This window comes from Micrasema longulum, unplaced genomic scaffold, assembly GCF_059751315.1.
Source record: "Micrasema longulum isolate JH-2025_06_02 unplaced genomic scaffold, ASM5975131v1 h1tg000186l, whole genome shotgun sequence".
Lineage (NCBI taxonomy): Eukaryota > Metazoa > Arthropoda > Insecta > Trichoptera > Brachycentridae > Micrasema > Micrasema longulum.
In genome coordinates this window covers 318,876-337,433 of record NW_028277391.1, presented here as the reverse complement: position 1 = coordinate 337,433, position 18,558 = coordinate 318,876, and the positions used below count along the sequence as shown (strand labels likewise).

The 18,558-nt window shown below is 32.5% G+C and overlaps 1 protein-coding gene across 2 annotated transcripts in view; it reads right to left on the bottom strand.

Moving 5' to 3' along the window:
* The window catches only part of LOC148283849 (lachesin-like), a 260,559-nt gene that overhangs the window by 118,775 nt on the left and 123,226 nt on the right, over window positions 1–18,558 (bottom strand). For both annotated transcript variants that reach the window (XM_088243122.1, XM_088243123.1), the window contains exons 4-5: window positions 13,692–13,899; window positions 9,423–9,584 (exon numbers count right to left, since the gene is read on the bottom strand). In XM_088243122.1, the coding sequence (XP_088099248.1) occupies window positions 9,423–9,584; window positions 13,692–13,899 (370 nt within the window). The remainder of the gene's footprint in view (window positions 1–9,422; window positions 9,585–13,691; window positions 13,900–18,558) is intronic.

Genomic DNA, 18,558 nt, shown 5'->3' with positions numbered 1-18,558 from the left:
TTCGCACCTAAATGAATTTTCAAAAACATTTTTTTTTATTTTTTTGTAATCTGATATCATTGTCCGCTTTGAATTTGATAGACAAAATATCAAATATAATAAATAATAAAGAAAAATATATTTACTGTGTCAAAGAAAACAAGGACAGTATAATGTGAAGTTTTACTGAAAATCTATTAATTTAATTATTTTTTTTGAAAATCTACAAAAAGGTTTGTCCATTCACTTCATATCCTTATTATTCATTTGCCTGTGACATTAATAAAACTTTATTTACCTGCTGTCTTGAACCAGCTCAAGCTTTGCCAAGCTGGCTTGCGACTTTTAATGTTGCTAATTTTGAATCCAATGTTCGACAAATTTAAACCACTATGCCACTGCGTAGTTAGTATTTCCGAAAACAAAGGAGGTGACAATCTTTCAAAATGATAATACGATATTTATTGGCTTTGGCATGAACCGATTCTAGGTATTTGTGTATTAATTATTTACAATAATTATATATATTGATGGGTTCAATAGCCTAGACGTCAGGTCGGTAAATTAACCAATTAAATTTAGCAATTGCTTTCTAGCTGGAAACATTTTATCAATTGAATTTTGGACAAATATACAGTGTTCCAAAGTTCTTGTCAACTACTTCCAGCCCTATTTGTGTATTAATTATTTACAATAATTATATATATTGATGGGTTCAATAGCCTAGACGTCAGGTCGGTAAATTAACCAATTAAATTTAGCAATTGCTTTCTAGCTGGAAACATTTTATCAATTGAATTTTGGACAAATATACAGTGTTCCAAAGTTCTTGTCAACTACTTCCAGCCCATATCATAGACCCTTTAAAAGACCAATGAAAAAAAGCCTTCTAATTTAACAACGATATAACAAAGATTAGAGTTTCCAGTGCTCGACAAAATTATGTCTCTAGCTTTAAAATAAAAGAAGCTGGTCAAAAGTCACAATTCAGGTGGTTTAATTTAATTCTAAGCATTTTTCTGCAGCTGCAAAAAGCACAATATAAAACGTGTCATAGTCACTCGGCAAGGCGTTAGTGAAAGGCATGCATACAATTTTAAACTTGACAAAAGCATATTTTTCCCTCAAAATTAAATATTTGGGTAAATCATAAGAACGCAAACATTTCTTATTAAAAAGAAAAAAAAATTGACTAAAAATGAATTGTAGCTAAAATAGGATTATTTATTTGTATGGCTAACAATATATGTCTGAGATAAGCCGAAGTCGAGACATGCTCAAAAAACCAAAATTTCGAGCATATTTTATATTTTTTTTAAAACTTCCACTAAGAATTCGAGGTCGCAAACATAACATGTTATTAGCAACTTTCAGCTCTATCTAACACACCAGTAATTAAAACTCCTTGAATTATTTCTAGGCAAAACTACCCAACATCTAGGCCACAATGAAAATGGCCTAAACTGTCAAAAGTAAACTTAAGACTTCATTCACTTAAATGTGTAATAATACCCCTTTATGCGTTGATTGGCGTTTAGCCCACATATATTATATATTACTAGGTTTTACTCGTGGTTTTGTTCACATGGTATCAGGGAGACATAATTTAGGTTATTAATTGATTGTGTCGTTTATCAATAAGAGTTTTTGGTTTTCGGTAAGAATTTTTCCGATGGAACGGTACGTTTTATCGGGATTGAAAGTAGCTTGGTCTTCCAACTATCGCAATGAAAGAAATACAATGAATCGTTAGTCTATGGTGACGTCATATTGTTATTTTGTTTACAAATCCAAAATCCTACGACAAAACAAAAAGAAATCAAATCTTACCATTGAAAATGCTAGTCAATAATATACATTTTTAAAAATAATTTCAAATATAATCATTTTGACACCCCCTCTTACCACCTATTCATTTTTAAATAATGTTCCTGATTGTTGCTAAGATTGATTATTTTTTAGAGTACTTTTTTTCATTTCTGGGATGATAAACACTAAAAATAGATAGTTTTTTTTACTTTCCATCTTTCCGGCTATCACTGTGCAAAAAATCAAGTCGATCAGTTGTTCCGTTGAGACGCGAAGGACACACAAACAAACATCTAACAGCAACTAAATAACTTTTTAAACAAACTAAACAATTAAATATAACTGAACTCTTTAAAATAGAATTAGAATAGAAAATGTATTTATAAATTAGTCACTGATGTTATTGTTGACGAAGAATTAAAACTCGAATAAAACTGTAGTAAACATGAACACAATACGAGAATATCAGAAAAATATCATATACAACCTTCTAAAACGAGAAAAGGACAATCGAGACTAATAAACCATGGACTGAAATTATACAATGAACTCTCCGACAAAACTTAACAGAGACTCAGACAACCTTTACAAAAGATGTAAAAAATATTATTCTTAACAGTAGAATGTGAATTTTAAAAGTAGGAATATTTTTTTAAATGTATGTAACCCGTAAAGGATTATCAATGAAAAAAAAAAAAAACGGACTAGCGATGCTACATCGCCCTACACTTATGGATCCGATAGTTGAAGGATCGGCAATTGATACAGGCTACTTTATGTCCCGAAAAAATTTCATCTCACATGAAAATTTTTTGACAAAACTAATTAATCAGCTTTTTTTCTAATACCAGGCCAGCGAAGCCACGGGTAAAAGCTAAATTCGGCTTCAGGCTTCGGTTGGTTAGGATCTCGACCACCTTGAAATATCGCTTTTTTGGACCCCACATTTTTTTCATAGCAATCTAAAGATGATAAAGAAGAGTTTGTCACTTAGAATAACAAGCTTTCGCTGACTATTACATGCTAGTTAATTTGGCCCATCGGGCTTCATATATTTAACCCTGCGGGCCTTAGCAAATTTGATTCAAAAACCTTGGCTAATTAGGATCTCTGTTGCGCTATATAAGTTCTCTATATTACAAAAAAAACATATTTATGAATCACTTGTAAAGCACTCTTGGGTGATTACATTATAAAAATGGCGATTTATACGTTATCCATATTAATAAAATTGATAAAAGACATGTAAGACTTACAGATCAAGTATAAAATTATGCCTAGGCAAAGTTGTAGAATAAGGATAGTGTAGTAAAAATTCTTAAAACCTGCATAAAGTTATACTCAGTATAGAGCTGTGACCATAGCTACTTATTCCACGTTTATACCTAGGTCCAACATGGTAAAGCGCTGGAATAAACGTGCGACCTGTTATCTGTCGAATTATTATTTTATAAAATCTATTGTATTAACCTCAAATTCAAACATGTTTTAATAAAAAAAAATCCAGCGATTTTAAAGTTTTGATTTATATTATTTAGTAGATACTTTATTAATGATCTTCATTATTTTTTTCTGCATTTATACATAAAAGATTTATTGTAATAAATATGTAAACTTGCATTCATCCAATCGTCGAAAAAAATTAATTAATTGCATATTTAGGTATGTTATTTATTGTTTTTATGACAAATGTCGATGCTAATGTCCAAAATTAATGAGTGGTGTAATATTTAAGAATCGACTTTATTTATTTACATTAAAAATTATCTTTCAAAAGTCTCAAGACGCCTAGAAATTTTTATTATTTTATTTACAAACTCCCGAGTATAAAACACCACAGAAATTAAATAAAATATCAATAAATAAATATCATGATCGACTTTGATAGAGCTTTTTCTTTTATAACCAACTCTGACTGTAAAACACCACAGCAATCAAATTATACTTAGAGGTGGGAGGGGGTCAGTGCTATGCAAGCTCCTGACGTCACTGCTAAATGTGAAGATCTACTGTGACAGGAAATCAAATTACATATCAATAAATAAATATCATGATCGATTTTGATAGACTAAGATTTCATTAGACGCTTGACATTTGTATGGTTTGCTTTGTTTTGTTACTGATACGAATAACGTATTAGTATTTGTAACTGCACATACGCACGCAGCTTGTTCATATATGTATGCAAAAATGATGAATGGTTAAAAAATAAATGATCGAATAAGCTAAGTTGGTTTATTATTTGAGGTTTTAATTTTTTTTACTTTGAATTTATTCACTGATATATTAATTTCAACAGTTTTTATTTCCTTGGGGGATTATTGTAATTTTATATTCCTTTGAAAACATAACTATTTTGACCATGACTTGTATGGAATTAAGAAATTTTGAGGTTATTTTGGTACCTAAGTGACTTATTCATCTCAAATTCGTAATTTTTTTCTTCTTTATATATTTGTAAAATATAATTTATTTTGTAAATAGTGTGTACGAATTTTAAATAATTAATACATATTTTTTGTATTGAATGTTAATGGTTTTATTAAAATAACTTTAAAAATTAATCTTTCTACTATTTTTAGAGGATTTAATGTATTGGCATATGCACCATCCCATCCAACTTCACATTATTGTAATGAAAATTGTACAATAAGGTAATGTGCTATTTTCAAATGATCGATTCCTTAACTATTTTTTAATCTAATAAATATGTAGATAAAAACAGAAAAAATAATTTCTTTCCCCCTGAAATATTTATATGGCTAAATATTCGAAAACGAAAAATTGACAGCCGTAACTTTTTTTATTAACTCATAGTTTACACTCATTGCTTTTCGTGTATAGTAATAAACGTAATTCATTAAATCGAGAAAAATTATTTAAAGGGTGATATTTTACATTGACATTTGAATGGTGTTAAATTACTAATATGAGCATAATAAATTAACTAATCCTTAATTTTTTTGATTTTTTCAATATGTTTTGACATTTTAATGAATTTCATTAAAGATGTAAGCGAGAAATTTTAACTACTTTCTCCCTCATACACACTCCGGTGCTATACCGAATGATTTAGACCATCAAATCATTTTGACCCAAGCTGTAAGCGACGAATTTTATCAGACGAAAATGAGTCCGATTGACTAAGAAAATAGAGCTCAATTCCCATTCGCTAATTAAGTCGATCGCTCAACATAGCACGGCACCATAAAATAACATTGGGTGGATTTATTGTTGATTAATTTAAGAAAATGTTTTTATCAATCGGCAGGTAAACACACAAACCAGTACACCACGAGGCCGACTAGTATCCACTCGATTGGTTGAGCAAATTTTTCACCGTCGAGTAGAAATAAAACAAAAAAATAAAATAATAAATAGTATCTATCCATCTTAATTTTACCGGACCGAGTAGATTAACGCGATACTTGTGTAACTGGCCCGCACATGACAGAATCAATCAATCACTTTTAGAATAATAATATATAAGATTATAAAAACCAAAAATATATAATGCTATGAATTCACGATGAGCTTTGTAATAAAATTCAAAATTATTACAGAAAATTTTATTCTTTTTGGTTTTAATTTCTACAGAAACTGTTTTTCCTCCTTCCATTGGAGTCGGTGAAAAAATAATTATAACATATTTTATAATTTTTTTTATGCTTATCATTATTGATAATATTGGTTTTATAACCCCAAATTATTTACACAAAACGAAAAAAGATATCGTTTATATACTTAGCATGAATTTTAATTGTAAAGGTAATTTAAGTTTGACGTTATGTAAAAGTTTTAATGGGGTTTTTATCAAGATGCTAATTGTAATGCTGCAGCAAGTGAAGGAGCGGCCACAGCCATAGTACCTTCATACTTTTAAAATTTAACAAGATAAAATCCTTTCTTTATGACTTGACTGACATTTAAATGATCATTTGGTGAACTGTAAAACTTTCTCTTTTTTAAAGACCAAGATATTTAAAATGCGTTTAGTTTTGTGCCTACTTTAAACAAACGAATTTTAAATATCTCGAATGGCATTTTCTCGGCTGTTGCCGACTGTTACATTCGATGGAATTCGGCCCCTCGGGCCTCATATAATCAACCCTCCCGGCCTCATTTTATCGGCCCTGCGGGCCTCAGTTGACTTATTAGGATCTTGGGTACTGTGAAATTTTTCCCCTTTGAGCCTCAACATATTTTTTTTTGCTTTTCGTAGCAATCTAAATGCAATAAAGAAAAATCTGTCAGAATAATGCTACCCAAACCACACCAAATTTAATACACTTAATATCCCGGTGGCCTCCTGGTGTAGTGTTTAAGAAGATTGACTCACACTCTGAAAGTTCCGGGTCCAATTACCGGTGAGAACACAAAAATTGAATGTGAGTTTTCTTAAACCTGAGTGTACTGTGCTGTAAATCACCTCTGCACGACTGCAGCGTTGCCAACCCTTCCGATTTTTTAACATTTCTATTTTTTCCATTCATTAAAAAAAAATATATTTGTCCCTATTACAGGCAACAAATAACCATCACACCGTTTCTCCGTAAGGGCAGGCGGAGAGGATAGATGCATAGGACAGATCTTGCTTCCTCTACATTCATACATCTTCTCATGCACGCGCGCTGATTATTCCGACTTTTGACAGGTCTATTTTCAGGTATTTGTTGGATTTGGTCATGCCATGTCTTTCTCGGTCTTCCTCTATTTCTGCATACATCAAAATTCGCATTTTAAATATTTTTGGCCGTTCTTTCACTGTCCATTCGCTCTTTATGTCCAAATCAGCGCAAAGCTCCTTTCTTGATTTTGTCAATTGTGCCTATCTCAGCCTTATATAACGTACGGACTTCGACATTTGTGCATCTATTGTACACAGTTTTACCACACTTTTGCCTGAGAGATTGCATTTTGACAGCATTCAGCCTACTTTTATCCCTGTTTTTCCAAGTCCATACTTCGCCCCCATATATCCCAGTCGGGACCAGGACTCTACAGTGAACGGAATATTTTGCCTCTTGCGACAAACATTTATTTCCCAAAAATGAATAAACAAAATACTTGTTTTTTTCTGGTTGCTCATAAAATTACCTTTTCTGCCATACGTTTATTATTATGGTAATTACACATATTTTAGTCGTACATTATACATTCGGTTATTGTTCAGTATTTGTAAATTGTGATTCCCGGTTATTTTCGTTGAGTTGTATTTAAGAATGTTGAATTGTATTTAAGTTGATGATATTAAATTTTGTCATTTCTCTTCATAATTTCATAGTTCCTATTTTATTTAATTTAATGTCAGCAGATCACTTGGTAATAATCAAACTATTTTTTCTGTAAATATAACTATAAATTACGATGCGAGAGAAATAGAAAGAGATACTCTGAAATTCTATGCGTTTAAGAGAGAAATCATACATTTCGAATGCAGCCCAGTAGTCAAATGCAATAAATTGAAGAATATGTGCAGAGACATACAAACACTGGAAAAGAAAAAAAATCTAACTGAATTAGAATTTTCGATGGAAAAAAATTAAAGATAAAGTAGATAAGTTTTAAAATAAAAGAATACAATTTAAATGATACATTATGTGTTTTTAAAGTTATACAGGTACAAAACTTAAACTAACTAACGCAAAATAAATATCTGTATTGATGATAGGATGAAGTAATGGAAGGGTAATAGGGATTATCTAGATGTGGAATAGGAAAGCAAAAGGAATATTATAGAGATAAAACAATGTTACAAAAATGAAAATAAAAATGTGAATTAATAACGTCGTTTGGTGCGAAACTTGTCGAGGTCATTAGTATTATATATTTTCACAACTGGGGATGTAGTGTTGCGTCTTACGAAGATGTTCCCATTCCGAATCCAGCAGAAATCGTGACCTTTCTGTCGCGCTATGTTTTTGCTTTCGAAGAGTGGTTTCTTCTTCAAAGATGTAAGATATTCATTACAATAGATACTCGTAAGTCACTCGTAAGCCAATATCCGAAGTAGTTAAAACCCGACATTTCCTGATGGCTGCCAAGAATCTCTAGTTATCTGCCTTACGAATTTGACTATTATGAGTTGCGGTTTACTTCCAAGAGGAAAAAGAAGAGTACTTGCAATTTTTTAACGATTTCCAATATGTCATCTCCGTTTTTATGATTGAATTTCGATATTGTCTCAGCGTGACCATTGAGCCTGTTAATAAGTGAAATACTGAACGCTGTTTATTTAGTTTTGTAATTTCTCAATATTCCGGTGCAAGGCATCTTACTTATTATTTTTTTCCTCTTGCAATAAAATTTTAGCCCCCATGGCATAAAATTTTTCATGTATAAATAACATGATATCTCTCATACCAACTAATTCATTCCATAAAGATTGTATGCCACATTTTGTAGTTCGTAGTTTAGTCAATTTGACGAGAATATTTTTTATTTTAGTAAGTATAGACTTTGCCTCCAAATTATTCTTAACCCCTGATGATTGCTCGTTATCAGTTCCGAGCGATGTGTCCTGAGTGATGCCAGAAATACAGTCAGTGCACTTAACCTTTCTACGCCGTTCGATAGATATTTTTTGTAAGCATTCTCTGGCAAATCTCCGTCCATTTCCACCTTTGCACACTGAGCACGTATAATACGCTCCGGCCGTGACCGGTTTTTTACACCCTTGACAGAGGTTAGACATATTGCACAATGAAATATTGAATTACTCACTATTCTCATTTATATGATTTTTAAATAAGCTAATTAACTAAAGAACTACTATAACTATTACCATCATGCCATTTCCTTGTAGGGGTAGGCAGAGAGAATGGACTGCCATACACGTCTATCCTGGCAAATATTCCTAGCTTCTTTCACATTCATACATCTTGTTTGGTTCTGTCTGCTTTTTACCAGACTTAAGATTTTGATTTATCCAATCATGCCACGTCTTTCTTGGTCGTCCTCGTCTGACGTAACCGTTTATTTTCACCGTATTTACTTGTTTTACCATTCTCTTGACGTCCATTTGTTTTACGTGACCATACCATCTCAAAGACCCTTTCTTAATCTTATCAACTAAACTTGACTCAAATTTACACTCTCGCCCAATTTCATCATTCGTAATCCTGTCATTCATTGATTTGCCACACATTCGTCTAAGAGATTCGCATTTCAACCGCATTCACCGGTTTTCATCCTTCCTCTGCCAGTTTCATGTTTCACTTCCATACATAAGTGTTGGGACTAAAACTCCGTTGTAAAACTATAGAAAACAAGAGTTTAAATTATTCCGAGATGTATTATTTCGGAATGCCCTTTGTTTAAACAATGTAAAAAAAACACAACCACTTTAAAGACATGTTAAACAATACTTTTTATACAGAGACAATATTAAAGCGACCACTTTGTATCAGTTTTAATTTACGCTCCTATTCTTTTTTTATACTTCAGATTAAAGATTTTAAGAGCTTAAATAAATCCAAGACAAATCTAATAATTTTGCAAAAAACCGCACGTAAATCGGTAGAGTAGTTATTTAGTCTATCGAGGACACACGTACGAACATTGAATTTGATAAACAAAGAAGATAAATACATATTCTACCCGTTAATGAAGTGCGTATAAAAAAATAGATTTACCTTTCTTCCTCTTATCCACTGAGATCGCCTGTCCATCTTCTCTTCTCCACATCAGCTTGGGCTGGGGAAATCCGTCTGCTTTGCAAGTCAGGCTTATATTCTGGTTTTCGCGAACTGCCACGTTAGAGGATGTACTTTCGCTATCCAAAATGTTGGGAGGGACTGAAAAAATAAAATAATGGTATCATGACAGAGGTATTTAAAATGGCCGCAAGATAATGAAGACAAATAATGCTATATTTGATTTGGTCATTCGAGAAACTCCGTAAGTCAGGTTTTACGAGGATGTGACTTTGTCTTGAAATGCATTTTATTCCGTTGAAAAACCAACAAATTTATCGAAAAAATAAAGGTAATCATAAAATACACTACAAGCTACTTTTTTATTTAAGTTAGATATAAACATTTTGTTCAAATGAGAAAATGTGGTGCACGCCAGAAAACCCGGTGCAAATAGTCAACTGTAACTGTGACAAACCACTGGGTTTAAATAATGTTATACGACGTTTCACTACTTCGTTAGCCTCCGGGTAGGATAAATGAAGTGCATCCTGGGACTGATGGAACTATTAAAATTGCATTGGTTAAAACACAAAACGCAAGGCAGGCCAGTTGTCAAACTGTGCCCTACTCCAACTCAGTAATATAATATTGACTTAATTAACTTAGTTTTGTTGAATATTTTTCCTTTTAATGAAGCCAGTTTATTGAAAATAGTCCTTAATAAAGAGATACGAGTACGTGCTATCGATCGCACACGCCTCTCTTTCCAATTGTCTGGGCTAGTTTTTCATTTATTTCTCTATGTTTTTAATTTTTTTATTTATCTCTCTCACTGTTGTTTCTAGTTGCCTAAGTCATTTTCGCTTGATCAAATATATGGTCTATTTCCTAATTGGATGGCGGCCACCGTGGTGTAGTGGTCAAGACGCTTGACTCTTGCACGGAAGGTTCCGGGTTCGATTCCCGGTGAGAACACTTTTTTTTTTTTAATGTGATTTTTCTCAAGCCCGGTTGTTCTGTAAAGTAATTTACCACTGTAATTGGGCCTCCTGGCCTGTTGTGGTGCAAAAAAAAAAGAAATGAAATGAAATTTATTATTTATTATAAATATAATTATGATCAGATTTCTTAATGCTTTCGTTAACCAGACAATTGTTTGCGGGTTGTCTTATTCTTGTTTCGCCATAGTATAAATAAATAAATACTGCTTAATGAGTCATTTCTCATCTTTTCTTTTGTTGAAAGTTTATTCTGCAAACTTTCAAGGCGGGCAGTATGTTGCGGCCAGTGGTCCCATTTGACGCGATGATTATCCCTGTCAAGAGGAATCAATTTAATCGATTCATGACAGCACATTTAATGGAATTCCGAAGAAAAAAAATTTTTTTTTATTATTAAATCGTAAAAAAACTTATTTGTATTTTTTTTGTACTCCCAGGAGTTCCAACAAACTCATTTTGGGATATAAAAATATTTACATAAAGGTATGGTAATAAAACAGTTACAGGTAATAATGGTCAGCGCGTTAGCTTGCAATGCAAGAGGTCTCGGGTTCGATTTTCGACATGGTTGCTGTGAAATATTTACACAATCGTGACTTAGTTTAAAACTGTAGGTTAGGGTGTCCCAGACTATAAGGGCAAGTTTTTTTTACAGATTAAGACACGCATACCCTCTAATTTTGTTCCATTTGACCTTAACAACTGAAATAATAAATATTATTGAAATCGGATAGCGACAACCCGTGCCGACTTGATGTCAAACTTTGAATATAAAAGTTTGTATGGAAACCATAGGGGAATATTTAAACTTAATATTTATTTTGTAAATAAAACAATGGTACTTTGATTATTGTATCATATTTATTATGTTTTATACATAATTATTATTTAAAGGACATTATTAATTAAATTTTCTTTTTAAGGTTTGTTTTTTTACAGTCAGGATATACTTTTCTGTGTTCTTGTACGCAACGTAATAAATGTTGTTTTTGTTCCTCGTCCACTGTGATTAAGCCATGAAAGTCTTGCATCAACTTAACAGCTCTTTTAGCCGTATCATTAACTGCTTTCAGTGACTGCATCTTCATTTTAGCGTGTTGAAACGAAGCATTAGCAGGCCACGAAGTTGGACACTCCATGAGAAAACTGTCATCAATTTTGAGTCGCCTGAAAAAGGATCTGCTGTTCATAGAAACAAAATCGTCGATGTTTTTTTCGAAAATAGGGCCGCTAAGATCTTCTGTCGATGGAATGTAGCGTTTATTGTGGACCGATGGATTTTCTTTGGCCAAATAAGCAACTATTTTTACCTTACTTTCTTGGTTAATATCATCGTCAATTAGAGACAAGATAGACACTTTGTCTGCTAAATACCACAAATGCTGGCAAAACTTCTGTATAGCCGCTTTTGATAATGTTTTGTCAACCATTTCGTATGCCTTCACAGCCTTTAAAAAGCACAAGTTCTGGTAAGGCGCTTTTACCGCTAAAGTGCATTGCAGCCAAGGCTTGACATGGGATGTCGCGATAAACAGGCAGACGTCTAATAGAGCTGTTTTGTCCTTATTTGACATTTTGAATTGAGAGCTAAACAACGATATTTTTAATGAATAAATAGTTCTCGCCATCCATCTTGCTTGGTGCATGGCACCTGGAGGCCGAATTTTAAATTCATTAACTTTATCTCCGCTAAGAAATATTATGCAGAGCTCTATTAACTCTCGATAGTCATCTCTTACAATTTCTTTGGTCAATTCAGTTCTGTAATACTCTAAAAGTTCATCAATTTTAGAATCGTTCAGACGTAATAGCGTTTCTTTGTGGCTTTGTATCTTCTCTACATTGATGTTTTTCCAGCATGATCGAAAATTTTTGAATAAAGGGATATTGGGACTTGTAGTGACTTGGCTGATTTTGGCCTCGAACACAGCTTTTAGTACCAATTCATAGATGTGATGGCGGCAAGCAAAAATCAGCATTTTTCTTTTCAATTTCTGTTCGAGAAGCACACATGCACCATTAATTCGGCCTGTGTTAGAAGCAGTAGTATCACAACAGAGGATCTGTGCTTTATCTTCAAAATTCCAGTCAACAATAGCATTCCAAACTGCTTGTGCCTGTTCGCTTCCCGATGAATTTTCTAATTTTGGCACAACAATAAGTTGTTCTTTATTATCGTATGAAATAACGATTGGTAGACGTTCCTCTTTACATTTGCGTACATCTAAAGCCGGCAACAGTTTTCCATCCCAGTGGACAGTTACAGTATCTGGTACATCGTTTTGGAAATTAAGTTTTATAGCTTCTGCACGCTGTTTTCGCTTTTCTGTACGAATTCTTTGGATGGAGGACTTGCTTATAGAAAATTTGTCAGTGTTGTGGCCAAGTAATTCAATAGTTGCTTCAATAATAAAGACAGAATCTCTTATACTTAACTGAAACCTGTCTAATACCACCACCAGTTTCGGAGTAATGAAATTTTTCTTCACAGAAGTTTTAATAGTATCGGGCTGTTTCCTCTCAATTGGAATGGACTAATCTTCTTATACGTCCATTACTTCAGAATTAGAAGATAAAGTTTCTTGTAATGGCTCATGAGAAGACGTAGAGGGTGTTATGGATGCCAAATAAGCGGCCCGCCGCTTTTGCTCCTGTATAATTCTAAGACTCGCCTTTTCCTCCTTTTCTGACAATTTTTTGTCCACTCAAGCTAAATGACCGGGTCGTCCTGGCTCTCTCTGCTTTTGTAAGAAAATATTATCTTCATTTATCTTTATTAATTGAAGCGCATCAGCATGTGCAATATCAAACTACTGTAGGTGTTTCCGAATATTTACCGAGTTTGTTAGCCCTTGGGTAGAGAAATTTAAAATTTAAGGGGTGCCTCTAGTGTTTTTGAGAAAAAATGGTAACCTTAAAGACTGTTTACATGAACTATATGTCCTGTAAAGTCGGAAATCAGTTGGTTGAATACGAACAATGGTCTGGTCGTCTTTCTCAATAACGGATGAAAAAGTGCAAAAAGTGACTTCGATGTTCAAACAAACTAATTACTATTCGGGAGCTTACTAAAGAATTAAACATGTTGCACGAGTCCACAAAAAAGCCCGAAAAGCGACTTCTTAAACTGATTATATTTTGTCCCACCATCGCCACGCATGTTTTTTTATCCGTCAGGCCTTACAAGTTATTCCTTCAATTTTTTTTAAATCAAACATGGTATGTTTTTTTATTATAAATAAAGACGTTAGGAACGTTTACTCACCGACCACTTGCAGGTAACCGACCTGACTGATCATGGGATTGGTGTTGACCTGGCACATGTAGTAGCCACGGTCCGCCTGTTGGACGTGACTGACGTGCAACAGCCACGTCATGGCGTTGTCGTGGGAGATGCTGAAGCGCGGCATCCGCACTATCACGTGGCGGTGGATCGTCAGGATCATTTGGCGGTCGATGTGGATCCACGCCACCTGAGTTCGGAAAAACATTCAATCAATTTATGTAGGGTTTGAGAAAATAAAACAAAACATTTTTCTCCAAGTTAATATGGCAGAACACCATAAGGATTTAAAAATAATTTTGTAGCGAACTTTCCTATCTGAAGTCATCTTCTCCATTTCTGGTAATTCGTACTATACATCAATTTATTAAAGACGAAGTTAACAGATTTCTAAATGCTTTCCGGGTGATTTTTTTGTATAATTAAAAAGATTTTATTGTAACTGGCAGTCCAAATATAGCTAGCGCAATTGAATTTCAAAAGGAATGAATATGTCTTTTACAGAAGGAAGAATTCCGGCTCAGAAAATGGGTTAGCAACTGACCTGCAGCTCTTAAATCTATTCCCGAAGCTTGTCGAATAATTGGTCCAGCATCTGTTGAATTCGAAACTGACACTGTCTATTGCGTAAAAATATCAGGTCTCATCTGAAATCCGTCTTCTGATATTTTTACTTTGATTGTCAATTTAACCAATTCGTCTGTAACCAAACGATTAATTTTGCCAGATATAACACAAATATTTGACCCACTTGGCTGGATAGCGTTCATGGTTCAAAATGTTTTTTTTTTTTTTTTAATATTATTTTTACCTATTTATTTTCAGTCGTACTTTTATATAATTAAATTTAGAACATAAGATTTTTTTATTGTTATATTTTATTTATTGGTGTTTCTGTTTTACTTTTTTTTTTATTTTTATATTTTATGTTCACTAAATTATTAAGTTTTAATTAAGTTAAGTACAACATAATTATTGTGCACTGCTGTGATTTTTTTCTGTAAAACATTTTTTTGTAAAAATAAATAAATATTCATTCAGCACTTATAATTGATTGTTATATATAAAAGTGAAACTCCTTTAGCTGAGTTACTAAAAAACGGGAAAATTCAATTACGCCAAACGCTGAAGAGGGAAGGATTGTAACTTTCGTACACACAACGAATATTGGACTAGATATTTTAAAACAGTCATCATTTTATAATACAGTACATCTAATAGTAGCATATTGTGGTCATTTCACGCAGAATTTCTGAAATTAAGACTATAAATAATGAGGCCTTTTGAAAGGTACCGAGTTGTGAGACGCTCTAAATCGGCTTTTACAAAATTGTCAGCAAAGAGTAGAAGGACGGTAAGAGAATAGGGTTTTAGGACCATGTCCGGTATCTTGATGCTTGATTTGAAAGATCTTAGTCCGTTTTCATCATCAAAACCGCTCCGGTAAAGATTAAGAATGTTGGAAGGAGTTTTCACACCTCGTCCACTCGTCGGAATTTATCACATTTTGTCAAGACAAAATGATACTCTCGAGAGAGTTGAATCAATCAAATGTGGCTAACAGTAGGTATTGAAGCGGTTGCTCTCCAGATGTTAGATTTTGCAAGTTATATCTCACATAAAGTATGTTCTTAATAATATATTTGGTAGTTGGTAGCATAATCACACTCAGCTTTGATAGTGCCCCAAATATGAAAAAGTCTATCCTCACTATGTCTAGTGACCGGTTTAAAGAATTAATTTGGTTTTTATATATTAACAAAACTATGTTTTTATAAAATTATATGAATTTTAGTCACGAAAATTATGAAAAAATACAACTTAACTCACTTGAAATTCGATCGTTTTAAAACTACCGAAACGCAAAAATTTTACACTCCGCGTAATGATTTCGTTGAGCGCCTGGCAAGTCTTGATGAAAACAATGCAATGGCTCGCTAAAACAATGCTTCCCATTTATTACAAAATAAAATGTATTTAATCAGATTTTATACAAATTTAAAAATTTATTTGTACTAATTATCTTACTGTCGGTTAAGAGTAAAACAATGACTTTTTTGAAAACTTCAAGCTCTAGTAAAATATTTTTTTTAAATATCTTTTGCGTTCCAAGTTATGCAAAAGGCAGTTTTTAGGCCGATTTATAAATATATTGAAATTCACAAAAAAAAATCGACCTACCCTAATGGTCGGCAAGTGATTAATGGTAGAGGGCTTAAAGTGTTTAGCACGGCCAGGGACTTTATCACTGGTAGATTTTATTTACCCATACATGCATCCATACGAAGACTTTGACTCCTAATGAAAGAAGAAAAACGCATTTGGATTATCTATTCGACGAATCGAAAAAAACTCTTTGACGCCAGAACATATTTAAATAAAAAAGCCAACATTGTCATGACCACGAAATAGTCATTGCTAAGATCTGGTTGACTAAGATGAAGAGCTTTTAGGTTTATTATCAGGTGTCAATATAAACATTGTATTTACACCTGATGATGGGTAATTCATCTTAAAAAGTGTTTCATTTAAAAAAAATTCAAAACGTTTTTCCACAAAATAAATGCTGGAAATCTAGTGAAGATAAGTTGGCCTCGTAGTTAAGTGGTTAAATTATTTGTCTACCATTTTGACTTCCCAAGTTCGATTCTTTGCAGGGTTGAAGAGAAATATTCGTTTTAAAGGTGTTAATGTAGTACTAGACGAGCACCTGAAGCGAAAGACTGATCACCTTATCTTTCATGCAAAAAAATATCTAGTTACAGTCCAACTTATGTACCAGTGTAGTTTTATATGCACCACTGAGCGCGGATAGGGAAACGATTATCATAAATTATTTTCAAACACAACACGATGAGTGATAAATAAATCATAAATCAGTTTCGCCTTCACACAAATCTGTTTACCGTTAGTCATAACATTTTTCATCATCCCCTTAATAGTTTTTTTTTCAAACAAAGGTTTTATAATACACATTTACGTACAATACGTCCAACATATTTTTTATTTATTGGTAAATGTAATTAAATAATTGATACATGTTTTTTTCTCTACAATCTACTTTTTTCTGAATGTTTGAGTTTACTGTTTACCACATTGATGTGCCTTTTTTTTTTCAATTTCATAATTATTATTATTATTGTATTTTTGATCCTTTATAATATTTGTGATGATAAACTTCTGTGTCTGTGTCAAATAATTGCTCGTCCCGATTAAACACAGGACTTTCAGTCCCATGGAGTTGGGGCTTATTTCTCAAACAATATGTTTTTTTTTAACATTAGAGATGTTACTTTCCAAAAAAAAAATAGCTCTTATGCTTACAGAGTGACTTAGAGTGTTGTATTTATTAAGATGTGAATGTTTTTTTTTACTTCACTCGTAAAATATATATTTTAAATGTAATAAATGTGATTATTATCGGACAGCTATGTCGCTTGTTTGGTAGCTTAATTTTCTCTTATTTTTAAAAATGTCTCGTCCCTAAGTTTAACAAGTAGATGAAAAAGTTTTCTCATCATCAAAGTGAATTCCCTTAGCATAGTTACTTAATTAAATAAAAAATAAATTAAAGAAAGCAAAATCAGCATCGGTTAAAACTTGAAATGTTCGAGACACTACCCGACAAAGAAAAAACTTCTAAGATATAAAAACTGCATTTTGGCGTCAAACAGTAAAATACCTTTTGAAAAAAGATTTTTAAAATGATAAAAGGATCGCAACAAAACAAAAATTATCAAATGGTTAAATTGAAATAAATGTGCCTATGTATATACAGAAAATATAGTATGTATAAATTGAAGCTAAAGTCTTGACTCGTCGGTGTATCAGACATCAAATCCTCGAGCCACTTTCAGCGACTGTCGGCCCCTTTATAGCAGAGCTGTAGGTGTAATATATCTTATTGTCTCTTTTCAAAGAAGGATTTATGGTTTCTTTTGGCATTTATACGAAGCGTTTCAATACTTTAGACTTAGGGAATCGGAAGGGGGAATTTTCTTTCAAATCGCACTGCCTTCCACAAATATTGTTACTAATTCTACCCACATTACTTTTTCAAACATTTTTATGTGAGAAATCAATGAAAATACTTTTATTGGATTGCGTAAAGTATACACGAAAGATAATGCCTTTTAAAATTAATCAATGGAATATTAAAGTTTTTTTTGTTGTTGGTATAACCAAAAAAAAGTCTTTGTCTCGGTAAGGGTGGGGGGGATTTTGCAGTGAAAAGCAAAAACAATGAAATGTTAATTTACTTTTTCAACTAGAATCTTTAAAATTTATTCATACGTTAGCCACTGATTTCATCGTGGATAATGAATTGAAAAATGTAATAAACATGGACATGCATGATACAAGAATATCAAAACAATATCACGTATAATATTCCAAAACGAGACAAAGAAAATTGAGACTAATAAATCAGGGAATAAAATTATACAATAAACTACCAAATTATACAATAAACAAAAGACTAATACAAACTTTTCAAAGGACGTAAAAAATATTCTTATCAACGAAAAAATACATTTAAAAAAAAAATGTAAGTAGTAATTCGTAAGGGTCAAAAAAAATGTATAAAAAAATGATAATAATTAAACGTAAGTGGGTATTTTATTCCGCAATCAAGCAGCTTTTCCTGTAAAAGAGGAGGCAAGAAAATTAGAGCAATTATAGGGTATTAGAAAGGTCATCTTTTTACTAGAACGAACAGATGGTCATTGTTATGATAGAGGTTGAAAGAGCTCTATCAGACAAACAGGCAAAGTTGGATTGTTAGATTGTTAGATGTTATATTATACAATTATTTAGTGACTTTTACTCCAAAAATAAGTCTTGGAAGAGC